The sequence below is a fragment of the Sus scrofa genome, chromosome 12, assembly GCF_000003025.6.
Source record: "Sus scrofa isolate TJ Tabasco breed Duroc chromosome 12, Sscrofa11.1, whole genome shotgun sequence".
Lineage (NCBI taxonomy): Eukaryota > Metazoa > Chordata > Mammalia > Artiodactyla > Suidae > Sus > Sus scrofa.
Genome location: NC_010454.4, coordinates 36,364,231 through 36,389,311, shown reverse-complemented (window position 1 = coordinate 36,389,311; position 25,081 = coordinate 36,364,231). Strand labels below are relative to the sequence as shown.

Here is a 25,081-nt window from a genome sequence, read left to right as displayed (position 1 = left end):
GAATCTGACTAGTATTCATGAGGTTGCAAGTTTGATCCCTGGCCTTGATCAGTGGGGCTTAAGGATACAGCACTGCCATGAGCTTCGGTGTAGGCTGCAGGCGCGGCCAGATCTGGCGTTGTTGTGGCTGTGGTGTAGGCTGGCAGCTATAGCTTCAACTCAACCTCTAGCCTGGGAACCTCCACATGCTGTAGGTACAGCCCTAAAAAAACAAAACAAACAAACAAACAAAAAACCCTCAGGGAGTTCCTGCTGTGGCACAGCAGGGTAAGGATTTAGCGTTGTCTCTGTGGTGGCGCCGGGTTTGACCCCCAGCCCAGGGCAGTGGTCTAGTGTTGCCGTAGCTGTGGGGTAGGTCACAGCTGCAGCCCAGATTCAATCCCTGGCCTGGAATTTCCATATGCCAAGCCAGGAGTTCCCACTGTGGCTCAGCAGTAACAAACTTGACTAGGATCCATGAGGACACAGATCCCTGGTCCCACTCAGTGGGTTAAAGATCCGGTGTTGCTGTAAGCTTCAGTTTAGGTCACAGATGTGGTTCAGATCTGGCATGGCCGTGGCTGTGGCCAGCAAATGCGGCTCCAATTTGATGACTAGCCTGGGAACTTCCATATGCTGAGGGTGCAGTCCTTTAAAAAAAAGAAGAAGAAACCAATTAAAGAAATTTTATTCCAAAGTACTTTCTATTGTTCAGGGCTAAAACACAGTATTCAAGTCACATATCACTTCTGAAAAATAAACTTACATAAAATCAAAGAAAACAAATTGTAATTGTAATCATTAATAGAATACTCACCGTCAATTCATCTTCATCAGAGTTAAAAAGATTATCAAGGTCAGTATAAGAGACAGCCAGATCTGAGTCATAAATCAAACTGGTTGATGGAGGACGGGCATGATTAGTAGCTCGTGGAGCATCTATATATGTCAATCAGAAAAACGAAATCAAAATTATACTACCGACAAAGTATTATTCTATTTATTTAAGCTAGATATGTAACATTAAAAATTATAAGGTGCTTTGCAATAAGACATTATAATTTGCTTAATATATAGACTTCTGTTTCACGGCAATAAAGTTGAAAATAAAAAACTAAAAGTAGAGTTGCCCTATGATCTAGCAATCCTACTCCTGAGCATATATCTGGACAAAACTGTAAGTTGAAAAGATACATGTTCCCCTATGTTCACAGCAGCACTATTTACAATAGCCAAGACATGGAAACAACCTAAATGCCCATCAACAGATAAATGAATAAAGATGTGATATACATACAATGGAATACTACTCAGCCATAAAAAAGAATGAAATAATGCCATTTGCAGCAACATGGATGGACCTATAGATTATCACATAAATTAGGTCAGAAAGAGAAAGACAGATGCCATATGATATCACTTATACATAAAATCTCATTTTAAAAATGACAAAAGAAATGGAGTTCCCATCCGCACAGCAGAAACAAATCCAATAGGAACCATAAGGCTGCAGGTTCAATCCCTGGCCTCATTCAGTGGGTTGAGGTTCTGGCATTGCCATGTGAGTTGCTGACACAACTTGGATCTGGCGTTGCTGTGGCTCTGGTGTAGGCCAGCGGCTATAGATCTGATTAGACCCCTAGCTTGGAAACCTCCATATGCCATGTGTGCAGCCATAGAGACAAAAAGGCAAAAAAAAAAAAAAAAAAAATTGACAAAAGAACTTACTTACAAGACGGAAACAAACTCATAGAGAATAGACTTTTGGTTGCCCAGGGGGGAGGGTGTGTGGGGGAGCGATGGATAGGGAGCCTGGGATTAACAGATGCAAACTCATACATAGAAGGGATAAACAACGAGGTCCTACTGTATAGCACAAGGAACCATGTTCAATATCCTGTGATTAAACCATAATGGAAAAGAATATGAAAAAGAATGTGTGTGTATATGCATACATACATACATATATATTACTTTGTTGTACAGAATAAATTAATACAACTCAGTAAATCAAGCATACTTCAATAAAATTTAAGAAAAAAAAAGAAAAAAGTTGTAAATAAACATCGATACCTTCCTTCCCCAAGAAACTCACCAAAGGCTATGTTATCCTTAACACTGCTAAGTAATCTACATAAATAATATATCAAAAAAAAAAAAAAAAACACTAAGAGGGAAATAGAATTGAACACACACACATTTTAATTTTTCTATCTTCCTAAAACGTAGAAGCAGCACAGAATAGTTAAGTGCTCTGGCTCTTGAGTCAGAGAGACCATTAATTTGAATCCCAGTTCCAACACTAACAGTATGATCCTAGGCAAAGTTACTCAACGTCTCTGTGTTCCAGTAATGGCAAGAATTAAATGTGACAGAAGTAGTAGGTAAAGCACACTGCCCAGTGCTACGGATTTCAGTACTTATTTAAGTATCTCTCAAGTGAAGTCTAAGTTTCATTTCGGTTTTAAAATTTTCCTTTTTGCTTTATTTCTAGTTTTAGGGAAAAAATATGATTGCTTTAGAAAATATAAAAATACAAATCAAAGTTAAATTCCTCTTATACTGCCAGAAAAAACTGCTGTTTGGTATATAAACTTTCCAAAGCATCCTCAGGATGTTAAATGACTTGAAACAAGTCCTCACTTTTGGAAAGATGAAAGTCACTGTCCAAGTGCTTCTGCATTATCAGTTCTAAAGATTCACAAGGGGCAACAGTTCTGAAATTTTAGAATGTGTAAAAATCATCTAGGAGGGTACTTACTAAAAACCAAGATTTCCAAGTTACACCTTACAAAGATGCCCCATACTATGGTAGATGGTCCAAATTTTGAGAAAGCCCCACCACAGGCACAAGAAGACAATTACACATTCCCTGTCTCCTAGGGGTAAGTAAATATGCTAAAAAACCCAAACTGTTAACTCACCAAGCTACTCAGAACCACTAACCACTCTATTTATCTCATGAAAGACCATCTCTTCCTTATTCAGATGGACTTTTTTGGGGGGTGGGGGTGGGGCAGCAGCATGTGGAAATTCCCAGGCCGGGATTGACACCTGCACCGCAGTAGCAGCCAAAGCCACTGCAATGACAATGCTGGTTCCTTAACCTGCTGAGCCATGCCACAGGAACTCCTGGGCTTTTTCTTATTCCTGTTTGTAGTTGCACAGAGCCTAACCCTCTCTATCTATTCCAAATCTTAAAACAAAACTTTGTCCCTAAAAGACACATACCAAAGGACAACTTCCCTTGTCTACATCAAAAGTTGAATAGATTGTGTAAAAGAACTAATATATAGTGTCTCTTTTTTCTATTCACAAAAAGCACAAGTCATACACTCTCAAAGTGGAGTCCTGATCACTGAATCTCCAGTGCCACAAACAGTGGCTACACTAACATACATATGTTAAATTGATTACCTCAGCAACTTCTTCTAACTTGGCAGGAGGTGAAGAAAGGAACACCAAAATTACAGTAAAGTCTAATTCATAAATTGTTTTTAGACCTGAGAGGGATCTCAGAGGTGATGATCTTATCCTATCTCCTGATTTTACAGGTAAGAACTATTTTTATTTGTTAAAAAAAAGGAAAAGAAGTTCCAATAATTCAAAATAGAATTTCTATCACCTAAATTTGCTTCTCCCAGTACAAAATAAATAAAAAATCCATCATTTAAAGATAGGTCCCTTTCTATGAAGCGTACGAATCATGCAAAAAAGGAACACTAAAAGCCCAACAATATCACATTAGTTCAGAGAAACAATCCTGAAATACATTATTTTGATCAGGAAATAAATGTTTTACCTTGCTTGATAGAGGGACTAAATAATGACATAGCATCTTCTTCATGTGATAACACTGTTACATTAGATGGCCCATCTTCTACCTGCATACAATATTACACATTAGGCTGAAAATATTTTATCCATAATAAAATATACCAACTATTGCGTAGCTATATATCAAGCATTTTACTAGGTGTTCTATAGACATTTCACTAATTCTCACCACTAACCTACATGATAAGTAAGTAATATGCTTATTTTACAGATAAAAAAAAGTCCTAAAGATAACCAAGGAAATACATTGATAAGAGGTGGAACTGGGATTTCAACCTAAATCTATCAAATTCCAAAGTCCATGTTCTTTCTAAAATACCTACTGCCTTTCCAGCTACTACTGTTTTCTTACTTATAGAAAAACACAATGTCAAGTGTCTGATACCCAGCAAGGCTAAATAAAACTTTGTGAAATGAAGTCTTTATATTAAACACATTGGTCCTTTATGCAATTTTACAGCTTTCAATTTCCAATTTTGTATTCAAGGCAAAATTCTTATCTTGCAGAGTTATCTTGTGCTTAAAAAATCCTCAAACATTTGATTTCAAAATTTTTAATCAAATAAATACTTGTATATCCCACACTTTATTAATGTAAGATCTTACTTTTAGGGGCACTGTACATTCTTAACTCACATATTTAGAAATAGTATGTATTTCTAAACTCAGTGATGTCTATTTTATTGCATTTTTGAAAACCAGTAATTCACCTATAGCATAGATTAACTCAGAATCAAAACAGTTTGTCTGTCTTGATTTCAGTATAGAAGAAATTAATGTACCTTCTCCAATTTCAAAAGTTTTAAAGATCTTTTCATTGTCAGAGACCAGCTATAATTTCAAGTCCATACAAGCTCCTAAATTTTGTACAACATACCTGATTTACCTATTTTTTAAAAATGTTTTTCTAAGTTCAAAGAATAAATCTTTTTTTTTTTTTTTTTAAATGAGAAGTGTGGTTCTATACACAGAGCTACAAGTCATCAGTGACACTTTGGCGTACTTTGATTTCTCTTACCTTGTGTTTTTTTCCAGCTTCTCTCTCATTATTTTGTCTATCTTTCTTATCAGGGAAAAGGAATTCCTCATCCCCTTCAACAAATGCATATGGATCAATTTTAGGTTCTTGTTCTGAATCAGATGCTATTGCTGCAAGATACTGATTTTTAATTTGATATTGCTGCACTAATTCATCAGAAACTTTTAAAGGTTTCTTACATTGCACCATTAACCTGCATAAAAAATAAAATTAGAATAATTATATTTATTCTCAATAAAAGCATAACAAATTTCCAAAAATATTTAAATATCATAAAGTTTGTAGAATTATTCAGAGATGATCAAACCCGCAATTCATTTTACGATGAAGAAACTGAAGCATAGAGAGGTTATATGAAGTCTCAAATCTAACAATAGAGAAATGGAGCTAAAATCCTGTTCTCATAGTCTTTCCAACAAAATGTGTTGTCTTTTGTTGTGACACTATTCCCAAGTCCTCAAGCATATTAACTTGTCCAAATCCATAAACCTGAAAGGGATTCAAATCTAAACTGCTCCAGCACAGGAACTCTCAAACTCCCAACTATACAGTGAGATAAGACAACTTTTATACAATTTATATATACCCTTATACAATTATATAATGAAAGTGACTATCCTTTTCCTATTGCAATGAGTGGATATATTTTAAGTTTAAAAAATTTAAGAGCCTGATTTGTGTTTCACGAAAATAACATTACTATGAATAATTCTGGCAAAGTGTTTACATTGGCAAGTGGAATTTCAGCGCAAGTACCTCAGAGGTTTTTAAAAATTGGAAAATCCAATTTTTATATTATTGGTCTTTTCATTCCACATGGTGACCGATAAACAAGTTTCTCTGTACTCTCCTAAAATATCCAATAAAATGACAAAGGACAACAGAACAAGCGAGAAGACAACAGTGCAGTTGGAAAGATGAACTACTGGAAACAAAGACCAGAGGAAGGTATAAATCTAAGGCTGAGAGAGAGAGGGAAGCCACAACAAGCTGATCTGCACTACAGAACCCTGGAAATCACCAGGACTTTTACATCTCTGAAGACCAAGGTGCTTGGTGAGTGTGAATACAGAAATAATTCATTTTGGGTTTGTATGGGATACTTTTAGACTCCCAAATCACATTCTCTATGCTTGCAAAGTTGAGATTCCCATGTTGCCAGAACAGTAGCCACCAGGCTTCTAGACAGATAATGCTCAAAATCCTGCAAGGACTATTTTACCCTGAGTATAAAACAAAGTCTATAATATCCTTCCAAAGCTTTCCATGATCTGTCTCTTCTTTTCCCCTCCAACTTCATCTTCTACTATTCTATTCTTCCCTCTCTTACTCTTCTTTCAGGGGCTTCCTTGATACTCCTCAAGCAGGCCAAACACACTCCTGGCCGTTCTCTTTGTTTGGAACTTCTTCCTCCAAACATCTCAACTCCCTCACTTCCTTCAAGTCTTTGTCTAAATGTCACCTTATCTATGAGACCTTATTTAAAACTGCAATATGTTCACTACCTCAACAGTGATTTTCCCCTTAACCTGTTTTTCTCTCCATAGCATTTATCTCTTAACATACTAAGTAATTTGCTTCTGTTCATGGTTGACCGGCACTCCCACTAGACTATAAGCCTCTAAATGTCAATGATCTTGTTTTTGTTTACTGAACTATCTCAAATACCTGCAAGTGCCTAGCACACAATAGGTGTTCAGTAAATATTTGCTAAACTAATAAATGGAATCTAAAAGGCACACAAGATTGAGATACTTTGTTTGCATTACTAATTCTAGAATACAGTATCTTGTTCTTTGAAATAAACCATCATTATTCACTAGAAAGTGATACTGTTGCTGCTACTGTCTGTTGTGAGTAATAAGACAAATTGTAAAAAAAAAGTAAGATTTGGGATCAGTAAGGGTATTTGCTAGCTTATAAATTATTTGAATGACAGAGATATTTTCTTAACTTACTCACCAATGTCCAGCACCAGAGGCACTCTATATATCCTAACCCCAAACTAAAATCCCAAGTCTACAAAAACTTCCATGGGAACATAGTGCTAACACAAATGTCAATGGGATACATTTTAAGAAAAGCTTTGTACCTCATCATGTTAGACCCTAAGTAATTGTTTCCCAAACTATCAGATACCAACATAAATCTTTCCAAAATAGTATGTCCATCGACTTTGACATGTATTTTCGTATTTAATACTTAAAATAACCTCATGAGACAGGAACCTCAGGGTATGCTCTCCAAATTTGATGTGACAATTACAATAGAAAGAAATGGTCACATGGTGTCAGAGTTACAGCTGGAAAGACTTTAAGTATGCATATTCACTTAACTATTCTTGGGGGAAAGTACATGAACCTATCCACCATCCTGTCACTAACCTGAAAGACTACTCTGTGTTGAGGTAAATAAAGCAACTGTTTTTCGTATTAAGTTGTCCTCTGGCAGAAGCATAAAAACTGCCACACTATTTACATAGGTAGTTGTTAAAGCTAGTGGGCAGTAACGTCAAAAGGAAAAAAACCCTACTGCACAGGACTCTATTAGGAATAAAAAGGAGTAAACCAAATGCAATACCTAAAGGCAACTTTTTCTTATTTTATTGAATGGTTCTCACAGACAGTGGGATAAGCAAAGACTTTAAAAGAAGTCAATATCAATAATATCAAGTCACAATAAATTTAAAACTATAAATTATTTACATGACACATCCTTCTATATTTAAAACTATTAAAAATAGAAAAACTGATTTTTTAAGAGATGCCAAATTAAAAACTCAAATTATCATTTCACTATCCAATTATATAGTATACATACACTTTTGCAAACAGAAACAACACACCTCTCCTTTTCTAAAAGGAACATTCACATATAGCCAAAGAGTTAACTACAGAGATAGTTTCAATCAGATATAAAGATAAATACAGACAAACTGGAAAAGAATGATTAGGTACAGCCATGAACAGGAAGCTTTTCAAAACTCAAAGCATACTGAAATTACTTTTATATTATTCATAATTCTATCTCCTTCCTTTTACTATGACAAAGTAACATACTACTCTAAAGTGTACTTGTCAAAAATTTAATATGGCTTATAGCGTATGTTTTAATGCTTTTATTCGATAAAATTCTACCAGACAAGGTTAAGACAGTTTTTTAGAATTGGCAATTATAGGAGATAAGCTACAAGAGGAAATGCTAATGAAGAAATGAATTTAATAAATCTCAAAAAAATTTTAATAGTACCTTTTCCAGTATCATCGCCAATACTCAGAGCCAGTGCTTAAACTGAGCCAAGCTAACTGTCAAAAGCATAACTTTAATACATTAAAGTAAGATATCAAATAAGGCAAAGAAAAAAATCTTAAAAAGATCTAGAATACAGTAAATCAAGACAAATTTATTTCATCATAGACTTCTATGAGACAATATAATTAGAAACTATCTTTTTAGAGATCAAATAATGCATTCTACAACTATATACATACAGTAAAAACCTGGTATATCACTAATACAACATAAGAGCTAGCTCTATTCATATACATTATGGTTAAGATATCCTGATGTATCCCTTATTATTATTTTCTTTGGCCACACCCATAGCATGTGGAAGTCCACAGGCCAGGGATCGAACCCCAAGCCACAGCAGTGACAATTCCGACTCCTTAACCAAGCCAGAGGTATCCTTTATACTGACCAAGAAATTGTAAGTACAGTTCCTTGTTCAGGGTTTAGAAAGGTTCCTTCTGAATCAGAACAGCAGCCTATTTTAAGCAGTTACAATTTCTACTTAAACTAAGTGCTAAACCCTTGAAAAAATACACTTAACCCCTAGCTCAAGAACTTCCATAGGCCTTGGGTGCAGCTATAAAAAGAAAAAAGAAAAAAAAGATATTTGCTATAGATATGTATATCTTGTGAGGGGAATATGGTATATTTCCCACACCCAAACTCTCTCTCCTCCTCTTAAATTCTAACAAATTAGAAAAGGAATTTTGCTTTAAAGTAGTTGCTAAAAAATCTGGCATCAATTGCTGGATAATAAGAATAAATGAATAAATGAAATGCTTAGAAATGATGAAGTAATTACTCTGTACTAATCAGCCATCACCATCTAAAACTGAATGGAAAAATAAATCTTTCATTTCTCCACCTATTTTGAAAGCCTAGCACCACCCCTTAATAGCAATCAATGGAAAAAGAAAACTTAATTTATTTATGCCAAATGGAAACTAAGACGTTACTTAACACAAAACAAAGGTCTAAATTCCTCCTCAGAGTTCCCCTGTGGCACAGTGGATTAGGATCTGGCATTGTCACTGCAGTGGCTCACTTCACTGCTTAGGTGTGGGTTCGAACTGGCCCAGAATTTTCACATGCCATGGGTACAGCCAAAACACCCCAATTATCTACCATACTAAGTATATACTTAAGAGCTTTAAGGCTAATGCTTTTTAAAAATTTTAAAAATAAATTTATCCATGATCTCCTAAAAAGGCACATATCTATAAAAGTCAACTACTATAATGAAATCTTTTATTTCTATTGATGCATTTTTGCCCCTCTTTGCATTGTATAAATATTCTAACTACCCATACAGTCCTTTAGTCTATTCTGTAACATCTATAAAATCCCTCCATCCCTTTTATGTCCTTCTAATTTCCCAGTAATGGCCCTGTATCACCTTACAAACAGTATTTTGCCAATCCATTATATCTCCCTATCCCACCTTCCAGGTCTCATTTCCATCATGACACACCAGACTACTAAGCAACACCCTATAATTTATCCATACCAAACTACATAAAGCTTCTGATCTTCATAAATGGAATTATTCCCCACTATGGCTCTCCACCCCTACTATATTTTATATATAGTCATATCACAGAATTTAATGTTATTTTCCATTAAACTACAATTTTGTTTAGGGCCAGAACCAAATTTACTTTAAACCCTAACAGTGTTCTTACAGCATCTTGTATACTATAGAAACTTCAGTTTTATTCCAACTGATAAAATCTATCTTTAAGGAACATGAACTATAAAAAAGACAATCTTCCTAAAAAAGGAGAATGTACAAGTTGCAACAGCCCTGTAATTAACCTCATTAAAATTAACTGCTATACATTTAAAAACACTTTCAAAACTCTAAAGTAAAAAAAGACAACAGAAATGTACAATATTAATTCACAAATTTATATAAAACCATGCTTGTGAATGGATTGCTCTGACTAGCAATGTGTTTGATTATATTATAACCTTTAAAAATATATAATGCCTCTAAAAGAATTTAAGAAGATTGTTTAAATGTCATTAATAAAGCATAACAACAATTCATAGAATTTTTATTTTTGTTTTTTAGGGCCGCACCCTCAGCATGAGAAAGTTCCCAAGCTAGGGGTCAAATTCGAGCTGCAGCTGCTGGCCACAGCCACAGCCACAGCCACAGCCACAGCAATGTGGGATCCAAGCGGCATCTGTGACCTACACCGCAGCCCATGCCAACACCGGATCTCGGACCCACTGAGCAAGGCCAGCTATCTAACCTACAGCCTCATGGATACTAGTCAGATTCATTTCCACTGCACCACAAGGGGAACTCTCCATAGAATTTATTTTTATGACAAAGGACATCATCTGATTTTGTCAACTGGCTTTGCCACTTCTCTAAGATGATGACTGATTCTCATGATATCCCACCTCAAGTAATATTAAGAGCAGGTGCTTGATTTAGTAAGTTATTCCAACAAGACCTTTTTAACGATGAGAAAACGATCATGCCAGGTAATTTACTGTGGTTTGGGAAGACTAAAATAGTATGGGAGACAGCACCCTAGTGAAACTAATCAGTAAACATGTATGGCATATCTGATTTAATAACTTATTCTAGGGTTCAAATTTCTGTTAAAAGGGATTTGTGACATTAAAGCACCTCAAAATTATTAACATTTTAGGATGAAGAATTCCTTGTTGTGGGGGATCTCCTATACACTTAAGATATTTAACAGCATCCCTGGCCTCTATCTACCATATCAGTAGCACACCCCCAGTTGTGACAACAAAAAATGTCTTTGGATATTGCCAAATGTCACCTGGGGGTAGAGGGTAGGGGCAGAAACTGCCCCAAGTGAGTACTACCATAGAAAAATAACTCTAGGAAAAGGAGAGGTCATTCAGATGATTAAAACATAAAAGCAAAACTAACAAGCTACCATGTATAAAACAGTTACAGTCCATAAATGTTTTTTAATTCACTTAGCAGCTAAGCCTCTGATGGCTTTCTGTGATATCTACCCTAGTCTAATCTTCTATTACAATGTAAAAGTAAGGATTCTATCTATAAGTGACTTGTGACACAATACACATTTTAGTAACTGGAATAACCAAAACAATATTCATATGAAACATCCAATTTTAAAAATCCTCTATTTAATTTTTTTTTTCTTTTCTTTTTATGAGGAAAAACTGTTGACCAGGAACAGGTAAAGGCATTATTTCCTTAATTTACATAACCATGACCCAGAACCACTCTACTCTGCATGCTACCTTTCAAAATTATGTTTCGGAGTTCCTGTCATAGCGTAGCAGAAACAAATCCAACTAGGAACCATGAGGTTGTGGGTTCTATCCCTGGCCTCGCTCAGTGGGTTAAGGATCCAGCGTTGCCATGAGCTGTGGTGTAGGTCACAGACGTGGCTCAGATCCCAGGTTGCTGTGGCGTAGGCTGGCAGCTGCAGCTCCAACTGGACCCCTAGCCTGGGAAGCTCCATATGCCTCCAGTGTGACCCTAAAACAAACAAACAGACAAAATTATGTTTCTTTCCCATTCTTATTCAATGAGAAAAATACCAAAGTAATTATAGAACAGATTCTAAGGTTAAGCTGTATTAACTTCTAAGAGACCACTTCACTCAAAGATTCATGCACACAAGCAGCCAACACATTTATATGGCTAGAATTCTTGGATCTTAGGAATATAACATGTGCATTAAAAACTCATTAAAGTTTTTAAAACTGAAAATATTTACACCCCTATATTTTTACATACATTAAATAAGAAAGCATAACACCTAGAAATAAATAAGTTTTAAAATCATGAAGTAATCTAGGGCCATACTATCATTTCACTCATGCAAACATTTGCTGAACGTCTACTATGTACCTAGGATTGTTCACAAGCACGTGCGCACGTGTGTGCACGCATGTTGGAAAAACATAGTACACAAGACAAAGTCCTTGCCCTCACAGAGCTTACATTCTAACATGAAAAAATCCATTAATTAATATATAATTTCAGATTTTATATATATAGGGAGAAAAAGCAGTGCACAGAATAGGTAATGATTTGGGGAGTGAACAGAGGTACAGTTTAGGTACAGCGGTCGAGGAAATACCTCCTCCTAAGAAGGTAACTTCTGAGTTCAAATGAACCAGAAGGGGTGAGCTGTTTCCCCAATCTGTAATGCAATTCTAAAGGCCCTTAGGTTTTTGAAGGAATAGTAAGAGAGCTGGTGTCATAAAATCAGGAAGCAAATAGGAGAGTAGTAAATAAAACTAAGAACTGGGTATGGAGCAGACTGTGTAGCCTTAAACATGAGGAAAAGAGTTTGGATTTTATCCTAAATGTAAAGGGAAACTATAGAAGAGTTTTAAGCAAATGAGTAACAATATTTAACTTACAATGATCACTCTGACTGCTGTATAGAGACTACATGAAGAGAAGTATAGAAACAAGGAGTTTCAGGCAAGAACTGAAGCTAGCTTAGATTTTTATATTGCATCTTGCCTAGACAAAATTAAGTATCTTCTAAGACTTGTTTCTAAGACATCATTTGCTTTCAAGAGAGCCACTAATGATTGAACGTATTAGTTATCTTCCATGGTCACAGGTATCCTTAATTCCCTAAATCCCTTAATTTCAAATCCAGATTAATTTTAATTTTTTAAAAAGTCACACTAGAATACTTTTTTTGGGGGGCTGCATTCACAGCATACAAAAGTTCCCAGGCCAGGGATCGAACCTGCGCCACAGCATAATCCATGCCACTGCAGCGAGAACACCGAATCCCTAACCCACTGTGCCAGAAGGGAACTCCCATACCAGAATACTTTTAAGATTCAAAGTGCTAGAGGAAGCATACAGATTTGTCTACTAAAATAATAACCAAGGAATTTTAAAAGAAAATAAACCTCTAATGGGGAAATGAGAAAAAGGCTGTAAATGGATCAGGCATTTTAATTTTACTTAGTCTCAGGGAAGCTCAAAATCAGTGAAACAGAGCACAGAAAGTTCATAGCTTAGAATATGCAAGAGGGGACTAAAGGCAAAATATATAAACAACAGGAGAGCCAAACTGTCTAAAAACCAGAGAAAATATGGACTTGTACCTCTAGATAGAAATGAAAAAAAGCTGAAAATGGAGAAAAAGAACAGGTTTTCTTTTTTTAATAACCATTTTTTAATTGAAGTATAGTTTATTTACAATGTTGTGCTAGTTTCAGTTGTATAGCAGAGTGATTCAGTTATATATATGTATATAAAAACTGAATATATTCTTTTTCATATTCTTTTCCATTATAGATTATTACAAGATAATGAATATAGTTCCCTGTGCAATACAGCCGGTCCTTACTGTTTGTCTATTTTATATATAGTAGCATGTATATATTAATCGCAAACTCCTAATTTATTTATCCTTCCCCTGCCCATCCCAAGAGGATTCCTTTTCTTAAAAAAATGAATAATCCCCCTGGTGAAGGCACAAGATCTGGAATCCTTTTCATCCTGGAAGTTTAAGGAAAAGGCCTCCCCTCTGAAACATTCCCTATGATGCACAGTTCATACTAAAATATTTACTAAGTCTTGACAATCAACAAGGCTCTGCTTTTATATACAAAATTTCTAATTATCTCTATTCCTTCATGCTAAAATGTGTAAAATTAAACAATAATAAGAAATATGATGAGAATCAATATAATAAAGAAAAAGATCAATGGAGTTCTCCTATGGTGCAGCAGGTTAAGGATCTGGCCCTGTCACTGAAGGAGCCTGGGTCACTGCTATGGTGCAGGTTCAATCCCTGGCCCCAGAACTTCCATGTGTCACGGGCATAGCCAAAAATAAAAGAAAAGAAGAAAAAGACCAAAATAAAGTAATTCTAAAGAAAAAAATTACAGGATATTAAACAAGAGGGTGCTTTCTTGCTTTCTTTCTTTCTTTTTTTTTTTTTTTTTGCATTTTAGGGCCATACCTGTGGCATATGGAAGTTTTCAGACTAGGGGTCAAACTGGAGCTATAGCTACCAGCCTACACCACAGCCACAGCAACGTAAGATCCAAGCCACGTCTGCAACCTACATCACAGTTCACAGCAATGCCAGATTCTTAACCCACTGAGTGAGGCCAGGGATAGAACCTGCATCTTCATGGATACTAGTTGAGCTCTTTACTGCTGAGCCATGACAGGGTAACTTCAATGGGTGCTATTTTATTTTTATTTTATTTTTTTTTGTCTTTTGTCCTTTTAGGGCCACACTGGCAGCATATGTAAGTTCCCAGGCTAGTGGTCTAATCGGAGCTGTTGCTGCCGGCCTACACCACAGCTCACAGCAATGCCGGATCCTTAACCCACTAAGCGAGGCCAAGGATCGAACCAGCAACTTCACGGTTTCTAGTCAGATTCGTTTCCACTGCGCCATGATGGGAACTCCAGCAGGGGTGCTATTTTAAACAAAAGTTTAGAAATTAAAAAACATTAAGAAACAAATATTAATACTATAAAGGCCAGAAGTTAAGGCATCCCCACAGGAAAAAAGATGGAAAATGAGAGAAAATACATAAGTTCCACATCTGAATTACAGAAGTTCTGCAGAGAATGGAGAAAAAACTAAAGACATCATCCAAGAAAATGAGAAATTTTTCAGTGATGGGCCAAAAAGACTTCAAACTGTACCAGCCCTACTCAAAAATCCAGTACAAGGACTGAATAAAAGACCACTATAGAAACACATATTCTTATGAAATTTCAAAAGCTAAAGATCCTAAAAGCTTTCATTGACAACAGTGTTAGAGAAGGAAATATAATCTTTGCATACCATTTGGCCTTTCGTTGATAAATAGGTAGACAATTTTAACAAATATAATAGTAGAATAAATACAATGGCTGGTTGATTTTCACCTTAAAAACAAACTATAGATAAAAGTGCAAAAAGCTTACGGGACAGATGATAAATATAATCAGAACAACATAGAAAAGGAAAGGAAGACCTGAAAAAAGCCTACCTCTGCCCCAGAGTACATCATACATAATGTGGACAAAGAAGGCAAACCACATATGGAGGAAGAGATTTGTAGCACATACAACTAATACAAGATTAACAGCCAGGATATACAAAGAATAAATCAGAAAAAAAAAAAAAAGAGAAAAACAATAGGCTAAAAAGATATCTGCAGCACATATAACTAATAAAAGATTAATAACAAAAATATGAAAAGAATAAACCAGGAAAATAAAGAAAATAAACTAAAAAACATTATGTATAGGCCCATAAACACTTTTAAGTGATACTTAACCTCACTAGGAATCTGGAAAACATATATTAAGACAATAAGATGCCATTCTGCATTCAGCAGATTAGCCAAATTCAAAGTCTTAAAATACCAAGTACTGAGAAAAATGTAGAATAGAACCATATTCTGCTGGTTGATGAAGGTATAAACTGGTATAGTTGGAAAGTTACCTGTCAACAACCCTTAATGTTGAATATGAACATACATGGCCTAGCAATTCTACTTTTTTGCTATATTCCCTAGAGGAATTCTTATATAAGTATATGAGAAAATGTGTACAAAAAAGCTCACTGTTACATCCATTGTGAAAAACTGAAAATAATCAACATGTCCATCTCAAAAACAAGAGATAAATTATGGCATATTCTTAAGAAAGCAATCTAGAGAGCAAATAAAATGAATTAACTGTATGTATATTAGCTGTATGTATAAAGACATGTAGAGGAGTTCCCGCTGTAGCACAACAGGATTGGCAACATCTCTGGAGTGCTGGGAGGCAAGTTTGATCCTTGGCCCAGCCCAGTGGGTTAATGATCCGGTGTTGTCACAAGTGCAGCATAGGTCGCAACTGTGGCTCAGATCTAATCCCTGGCGCAGGAATTCCCTAATGCCGTAGGGTAGCCAAAAAATAAATAAATAGATAAAAATTAAAAATAAAAATATGTCCAGAAATGATAATATCAAATTCAGGATAATGGAAGAAGAATGGAGGAAGAAAAACAGTAAATAGCAGTTCTAAATGTTATGTAAAATCCTTAAGCTGGCTGATGACGAATTTAAATTCTTAATTAAGTTGGTTGATGAATAAATACTCTCATTTTTTCCACTTTTTGTTGACTAAAATATTTCATAAGAGGTTCCCTGAAGAAAAAACACAGTAAAGAAAGTATGCAAAAATTTTTGGCTGCACCCACAGCATGCAAAAGTTCCCAGGTCAGGGATCAAATCTACGCCACACAGTGACAATGCAGGATCCTTAACCTGCTAGGCCACCAGGGAACTCCGAAATTATGCAAAATTAAAACTCAAAGGATTTATTACTGTAAATTCTATCCTGAAACCATTTTGGAGTCCTAGAATTAAGAACTTACATCATTTCCACCCTTAAATTATAATAGTGACTATTAAAAAAATACATACTCTGTAACTGATGTTACACTTTCCTGTCCAAAAGGTCCAACTGGATCATCCTTGAACTTATCACTTGGAAGTTGAGGTGGTAAAAACTCTAAATCTTTTTTCTTTGGGACCTTGTAATACTTCCAGGCTATATTAGCTTCATCTTCTTCCAAGTTTACTGCTGTACCAACATATACTGTAGGTTCTACAGCTTCCTGGAATTGAGCTGGGAAAGACTGGGATAAACTGTCTATCCTATCTTCCACTGGTTTAGAAGGAACCAAGGGATCCGGTGTTGGCATTTGATAAAAATGCTGACTCTGAGGAGTTGAAGGTGTTTTAGTCACTCCTTCATCAACCACATCACATGGGTGAGGACTAAGTGGGGGTGGTTGAGGTGAATTTGCCATTTCAGTGCCATGCATCTGAGGAGTCTTTGCTACATCATTAGTTCGGATGTTTGAAAATCTCACTTGACTGTCTGGGGCAGAGATCACAAGTCTTTGGCTGGCTGAATCTGTGTCCATGCCAACATCATCACTAACAGATACACGATGGTGAAAAGGAGTCAAGGGGCGTTTCTGTGGTTTTTCACTCTTTTCTTGCTTTTCATTGGTCTTGTGCTTAGGAAGTACTTGTTGTTGCTGACTTAAAGATGGCGTCTGTCCTTGTCCAGGATTTCTTGGTTTGAGATTTTTGTGCCTAAAAAGTTAAAAGAAAAGTTTACTTATAGTATAACTATTACATCTAAGTACACAAGTTAACACTATTAGACATTTCAGATATCATTTGTTTTTCACATATAAGCCTAAAAGTAAAATTATTTGAATTTATATATAAAAAATACTTTGTTCGGTGACCTAAAACTAACAGCATGTACAAGGATCCATAAATGCCAATTCTCTCATGGTCATTTAATCTGTGATCAGATAGCCAAAGATGATTTGACTTATATAATTAAATTAGTACCTGAATAAACAGAGATAAGATTTGAATTATTGTAGGGCAAAAAGGATTCAAATTTATTCATTTATGTACCAGATATTTTACTATTAGTAATTGTTATAAACCATTGTCAATGTCTTGGCTGAGCTTAGTCATCATCTACAATTCTAAAGCAACTGGCTAAAAAACTTATTTTACTGGACTGAAGTTAGATCAATCAAGATTAAAGTTAGGTCAGTCTAGATAGCCCTGGAGTTGACTGATGGGTCCCATACCATACCTACCTTCTCCCAAGGCTTACCACTACAGAAAAAAAGCCGACTGGGAAAGGAAAAGAAAAGGAAATGCCTAAAAGAATTTCTTCCTCATGATGTGAAGCAATTCTGAATTGAAGAACTTAAAAACTACATACCTAAAAAATCTAGTAATTGTATTGAGTTTAATTTTTTTTTTTTTTTTTTTTTTTTTTTTTTTGATGGCTGCACCTGCAGCATATGAAGTTCCCAGGCTAGCTGCAGGCCTATAGTACTTCCACAGCAATGCCGGATCCTTAACCCAGCATGAGGCCAGAGACTGAACGCGCATCCTCAACACTATGTCAGATTTTTAACCTGCTAAGCCACAATGGGAACTCCAAGATTTCTTTCAATGTAGTAAAAACACCAGGCACTTTCAGATTTCCAAACTCAACTGGTACTGATGTACATAAAAAAGTATTTAATTTTCTGATTGTTGTTGCTTTTTTGTTTGTTTTGTTTTGGGGGGCTACACTTGTGGCATGTGGAAGTTCCCAGGGCAGGGTTCAAACCTGAACCACAGCAGTGACAATGTCAAATCCTTCACTGCTAGGCCACCAAGGAACTCCCCATAAAACTTTTTTTTGGTCACACCCGCAGCATGTGGAAGTTTCCAGGCCAGGGACTGAATCCAGCCATTGCGGTGACAACGCTGGATCTTTAACCCACTGAGCCACAAAAGAAACTCCTAAAAATATTTTTTCTTTTTACAACCATACCTGCAGCATATGGAAGTTCCCAAGCTAGGGGTCAAATTGGAGTTGCAGGTGCAGTACTACATCACAGCTACAGCAACACTGGATCTGAGCAGATCTGCTACCTACACCACAGCTTGCAGCAACACCAGATCCTTAACCCACGAAGAGAGGTCAGGGATCAAACCCACATTCTCACAGAGACTACATAGGATTCTTAACCCACTGAGCCACAACAAGAAGTCTCTAAAAATATTTTTAACTAAAATAACAGGGAAAAAATGTGCAGGATTTGCAGTATTCATTGGGTTTTTTTGGGGTTTTTTTTAGTTTTCTTTTAAAATTTATTTTTCTGATGGTTTTGTTATAGCAGGGGTAACTTGAATATTAAAAGAAAGAGTATTAAAGAGCATGGCAGGCACTTCTTCAAAGAACTCTTTACTGAGGGAACATGCTGAAATATCTGATTATACAGAGCCTGGGACATCTTACCGTACACAGGGGAAAAAAGCATGAAAGTCATCAAAGAAAACTGCAGTTATATCAAAACGGACACAAGAGAAATCCATCATTACCCCAACACGAAAATTAAAGACATCATAAGAAAAGGAAATTATAGTATGACATACCTCAAGAACACAGATGCAAATCATTAATAAAATATTAACAATCAAGTAATCTATACGAATACATCATAACCAAATGGGATTTGTCGCAGGAATGTTAAGGCACACAGTCATAAAAGAGTATTATTCATCACATTAACAGAATAAAAGAAAAATCACATGATTATCTCATTAAATATAAAAAAATGACAAAATTCAACACCTATTCATATAAAAAGACTCGGAAAGCATACAAAAAGACTCAGAACTTAATCTAATAATGGACATCTATGAGAAACAATATCATCATACCTAATGATGGAAGACTAAATAATTTCCCCTTAAGACGAGGAACAAAGCAAAAATATACTCAAAATTTGTATTCAACAATTTTTTTTTCTTTTTTGGCTGGCCCCTGACATATGGAGTTCCCAGGCCAGGTATCAGATCTGGGCTGCAGTTGTGAACTACCCCACAACTGCAGCAATGCCGGATCCTTTGATCCACCTTGCTGGGCCGGAATCAAACCTGCATCCTTGGTGCAGCAGAAATGCTGCCGATTCCACTGCGTCACAGAGGAAACTCCCTATTTGACAATTTTTCTGAAAGTTTTAGCCAATGCAATAAGTCAAGAAAAAAAAATACAGATTTCAAAAGAAGAAAACTTTTTATTCATAGAACACATGATTAAAAATTTTAAAATGAAGGAGTCAGGCTGATCATCATCTTTTTTTTTTTTTATTCTTCTTTTTCGGCCATATCCGTGGCATACAGAAGTTCCCTGGCCAGGACAGATCCTGCACCACAGCTGTAACCAAAGCCACAGCAGTGACAATGCCAGATCTTTAACCTGCTGAGCCACCAGGGAACTCCTAGGACATTTATCACAAAGTAGTATTTAAAAAGAAATGTAACAAGAGTTCCCATCATGGTTCAGGGTTAACGAATCCGACTAAGAACCATGAGGTTGTGGGTTCGATCCCTGGCCTTGCTCAGTGGATTAAGGATCCAGTGTTGCTGTGAGCTGTGGTGTAGGTTGCAGATACGACTCAGATCCCTCGTTGCTGTGGCTCTGGCGTAGGCTTGGCAGCTACAGCTACGATTAGACCCCTTGCCAGGGAACCTCCATATGGTGCAGGTGCGGCCCTAGAAAAGACAAAAAAAAAAAAAAAAAAAAAAAGAAAAGAAAAGAAACCTAATAATTGACAGTTACAAAAGTATTATTTTTTAAAAAGTAAACACAATAAAAACTTTGGAAACAACCTATTTGTCCATCAAATCCAGATGATCAAATATACTATGGTACTTCCATTCAGTGGAATACCAAGAAGTTTTTTAAAACAATAAAGCAGATCCACAAGTAACTTGAATGGCAAGATCTAAGCCCATAAAGTGAAAAAAATAAACTGCCAAATACATCCACATTATTGTGGAAAAACACATATAACACACCAAATTACCAAAAACAGTGTGGAAGGATAATATCCAATTTAGTCATACTTCAAGGGAGAGGTAGTAGGAATTAGAGAATGGTCAAGGGCTACTTCAGCTAGCCTATTTGCAAGAGAACCAGATTTCGGGGGGGTGGGGTTAGATGGGAAATCTAGAGTACAAAACCCAATAGTGGGGGGAAAAAAAAAAGGTGAACAATTAGAAACACTGTATTTACTAGAGGGGTAAATTTATTCAAAAAGAATAAAGCAAAAGCCTAGATTAGAAACTTCAAAAGAACCGCTTGATAAAAACGCCAACATAGAGAAAGAAAAACCCAATTTCATTTAAGCATTCTATTGGTCTTATTTAGACCAGGGACTGACAAACTTTTTCTGTGAAGGACCAGATGGTAAAAATACTTTAGGCTCCGGGGCTCCAGTCTAACTTTTACTCAACTTTGTGAAAGCAGCCACAGTTAATACATGTATGTGTTAATACATGTATGAACAGATGTGGCTCTGTCCAAATAAATTCTTATTTATGGACACTAAAATTTCAATTTTATATAATTTTCACAAAATACTCTTTTTTTCCCTCAACTATTGAAAGACATAGAAACCACTTCAGCTCAAAGGCCACTCAAAACAGGGGGTGAACAAAATTTGGCCAGTGGCTCATAGTTTGCCAATCTCTAGTCTCAAGACAAATAATGCATTGGAGTCCCGCATTTTAAGTTTGGTTTTCATATCACCCTAGGTGCATATGGTTTGTAACTATTTTAAACTGTTAAACAGGAGGTCATCTATCCATATTTTTATTCCAATCTCTCTATCAACAAGAGGCAAGTTTTCAACAAGTTGCCTGACTTTAAAAAACTGTACAGTCTTTAATCCAAAGAATCTATAACACGACTGACTTAACCTATGCAAAACCACATCAGAACACTTGAGAGTCTGTCACTGTACTCAAACAGAGCTAATGTAAGAAAAACCTTGGCCGTAATCTGTGTAGGCACTCCATTCCTTTGGCTTACATCCATTAACAAGAAGGGTGTGGCCAACAAACTATTCATTCACAAATCCTGGTTAGGGATTCCGAATGCCATTATTTGTTTACTTGATTGCAAAAACATATGATCTACCCTTAGTCTGTAGAATAAAATAATGAACTTAGCAATACAACCTTCATGCGTCTGCTAACCAAATCTCATTAAAGTCCTCAGTATATAAAACAAATACCATAGCCTAAAGAATTCCAAGTACCTCCATTCCTCTATCAATCTCTCAACAACACAGTCTATTAGAAAGCTTGTATTTTTACCATCTTTTCTATGAGAACCTTTGGGAGAAATTTCTCAGACACAGTGCCATTTATGAACACATTTATCTAGAAACTTATGTTTTCCTTACACTGCAGATGCTATATATATATATATATTCACCATAACTCAGTATAAAATTCTTTTATTTGGCTGCAAAACCAAGCTTTCACAGTCCAGCTCTGCTAACTATGTAAGAACTTATGACATATATTTGTATGCATTTCTATAATCATCTCCTAATTACTGAATTTTTGTTCTTCTCAAACTATTTTCTTTTGGAAAAAAATCCTAACATGCTATATTTATAGAAGCTACCTCAAACAAAGTGGGGCATAAGTATGCAACAGCATAAGAAACTACCACACACACATATACACACATCAATCAAATGGGGGAAAAAAAAATCTACCTCAAACAGCTGCAATTTGTTCTTTGTGTGGCTTCAACAAAATCCCAGGATGCTATTTTATCAGCTGTCTCTTCTTCACACAGACCACCTGATGAAGCCGAATACTTCCTCCTAAGATGTAAAAATATAAAATTCTTCAGAATTCAGAAAAAATTTGTAACCCTCAATTAAGCATTACAATTGAATTTTTAAAAATTTTCTGAATTAAAAATCATATGAATAACAGTTTATACTTTAAATATCTTTTCTTTACAAGTAACTACCAACATGTAATTTTTATACCTGAAAGTTAATATACATACTTATTCTGTGCTCTGTTCATGTTGCATTCTTGCCAAACTCTATCCACCACATGATTTGCTAATTTTCTGGGTATTTTTCCTCCATGGTGACTAGTACTATCAGAGTTGAAACCATCAGAAACTGAAGAAAATTTGATCCATTTCTGAGCAGACTGAGGATCAACTGCAAATAAAAAAGAACAGGCTGTAGGAGAATAAAGGTAGGTTTAAAATAACACTGGGTTTTTTTCCCCCTAATTTCTGACACAACTTGCCCCAGCTCTCTTGTAAGCTTAAAAGCACATTATTTTATTTTTCATTTTTTAGGTCTTTTTTTGTCTTTTTAGGGCCCCACCCGCAGCATATGGAGGTTCCCAGGCTAGGGGTCCAATCAGAGCTGTAGCCACTGGCCTATGCCACAGCCACAGCAACAAGGAATCCAAGCCGTGCCTGTGACCTACACCACAGCTCACAGCAACGCTGGATCCTTAACTCACTGAGCAAGGCCAAGGATCAAACCCGCAACCTCATGGTTACTAGTCGGGTTTGTTAACCGCTTAGCTACCACAGGAACTCCAACATGTCATTTTAAAATATAGGAAACAAAAAAAAATTTGAACAGGGGGTGGGAACTGGCTTGTAGTGTTATATCAATGTTGATTTCCTGACTTGGAGGATTAAACAGTAGTCATATAGAAGAATGCCCTTAATTTTGGGAAATAGACTGAGTACTCAGGGGCAATGGGGCATCATGTGTGCAGCATGTTTTCAAATGGTTCAGACCAATGATAAGGAAGGTATGCATACAGAGAGAGGGTAATGGAGCAAACAGTAACATCTGAGAATCTGAATGAGAAGAGTTCTTTGTACTGTACTTCAAACTCTTCGGTAAGTGTGAAATTATTTTATTTATTTTTTTTTTAGGGCTGCACCCATGGCATGTGGAAGTTCCCAGGCTAGGGGTCTAATCGGAGCTGCAAATGCTGGCCCTCAGCAACATGGAATCCGAGCCATGTCTGCAACCTATACCACAGCTCATGGCAACACCAGATCCTTAACCCACTAAGCAGGGCCAGGGTTTTGAAGCCTCGTCCTCATGGATACTAGTCAGATTCACTTCTGCTGCACCATAAGGGGAACTCCCAAAATTATTTTAAAATAATTATTTTAACTGGTATATTCAAGACCACAGATTTATCACTAGAGCTAATGAAATAAATTAATACAATACCCGTTTGGACTTCCTCAGGAGATGTAGGTGGTGTAAGAGTAACCGAGGACATAGCAGGATCTCTTGTGGAAGGAGGCACTTGGTGGACACCCAAGCAAGAAGCTGAACAGTGAGAGGATCCCACAGAGCTAGGAGTAGGAATGTCTGACTGAGGGACTAGAACAAAGCATGCTGGGTAGATCATTCGGACACCAGCTAAAAGGGAAGGAAAACAGATGGGAAAATCAATTACTGTTGTGACTATAGTGGGATTAGTTTCACTCAAAAGTTCATTATTGGAAAAGTAGATCTAATATGATTGCGTGTTAAAATAAACTACATTTAATGTATTTTTATAAATAAACACTCCTTCTGGCATAAGGTTGCCTGGAAGAAACCACAAGCTGGTAGTTATGGTTACCCGTGGTGGCAGAGACCATAAGAAAGCAGCTTTTTCTCTTTGTTCTCAGATTTTTGAACCATAATTGTGTATTACTCTTAAAATCTTTATTTGTAAATTTGATGGCATTTTTAAAAAACTTTAACAAAAGTAACTGGCACTAGAATTGTGGACCATTTTCTATTTTCTTCTTTACATGTCTCTATTTTAAAAGCCTAATATATGTTTGTGTTTTGTTTCTGTTTTTGACACAACTACTCTGATAATGCATTTATTGAAATTATTATTGAAACTGAATACTGGTATTCCTAATTCATTAAAAAAACCAAATAAGGTAATCTTCACATGTAACATTTACCATACAAATTTATTAAATACAGTGTTGCAAATTTTAATCCCAATTATCTGCTCAATCATATATTCCCGACACCTCCCATGTCTCTCAAAGGTGAGGGGTGTATATATACTGACCTCAATGATAGGTTTGGCTATGCAACTTGCTATGGAATATAAGTACATGTGACAGATGCCACATCCCAACAGGAACTTTAGATGTACTTATAGGATCATCAGTGCAGTCTCTCCCACTTTATGTCCTCTGCCTTGAGATGACCGTGTCTCAAATATAGTTTACCCTGTTAATCTAGGTCCCTGAATAAGAAGACATATAGAATACAACCAACCCCAACAGAGCTGACCTGGACAGAGTGAATCAAAGCCACAAGTTCTTTAGGCATATATTTTCTGCCTTTTAAGTCATGAGAGGCTACAGTTTTACCAAATGTTAAAATACTGCATAACTGAGTAACAACTTTCCAGCCTGCAAATATTATTCATTCACAATTATTTTCTCCCCGCCTTTAGCATGCTTCCCTCTAGGTAGAATGTATCTCCCTGCCCCAATGACTTTAGCTTGGCCATATATCTAGTTCTGCCTAA

General features: G+C 36.1%; 1 protein-coding gene across 3 annotated transcripts in view; it reads right to left on the bottom strand.

The window, feature by feature from the left end:
* MED13 (mediator complex subunit 13) overlaps positions 1 to 25,081 on the bottom strand; it is a 97,000-nt gene that overhangs the window by 41,429 nt on the left and 30,490 nt on the right. For all 3 annotated transcript variants that reach the window (XR_002337203.1, XR_002337202.1, XM_021067300.1), the window contains exons 6-12: positions 23,764 to 23,958; positions 22,554 to 22,716; positions 22,252 to 22,362; positions 16,568 to 17,248; positions 4,835 to 5,048; positions 3,782 to 3,863; positions 797 to 918 (exon numbers count right to left, since the gene is read on the bottom strand). Coding sequence is in view for 1 of the 3 variants with exons in the window: in XM_021067300.1 (XP_020922959.1) it covers positions 797 to 918; positions 3,782 to 3,863; positions 4,835 to 5,048; positions 16,568 to 17,248; positions 22,252 to 22,362; positions 22,554 to 22,716; positions 23,764 to 23,958 (1,568 nt within the window). In the remaining 2 variants the exon portion in view is untranslated. The remainder of the gene's footprint in view (positions 1 to 796; positions 919 to 3,781; positions 3,864 to 4,834; positions 5,049 to 16,567; positions 17,249 to 22,251; positions 22,363 to 22,553; positions 22,717 to 23,763; positions 23,959 to 25,081) is intronic.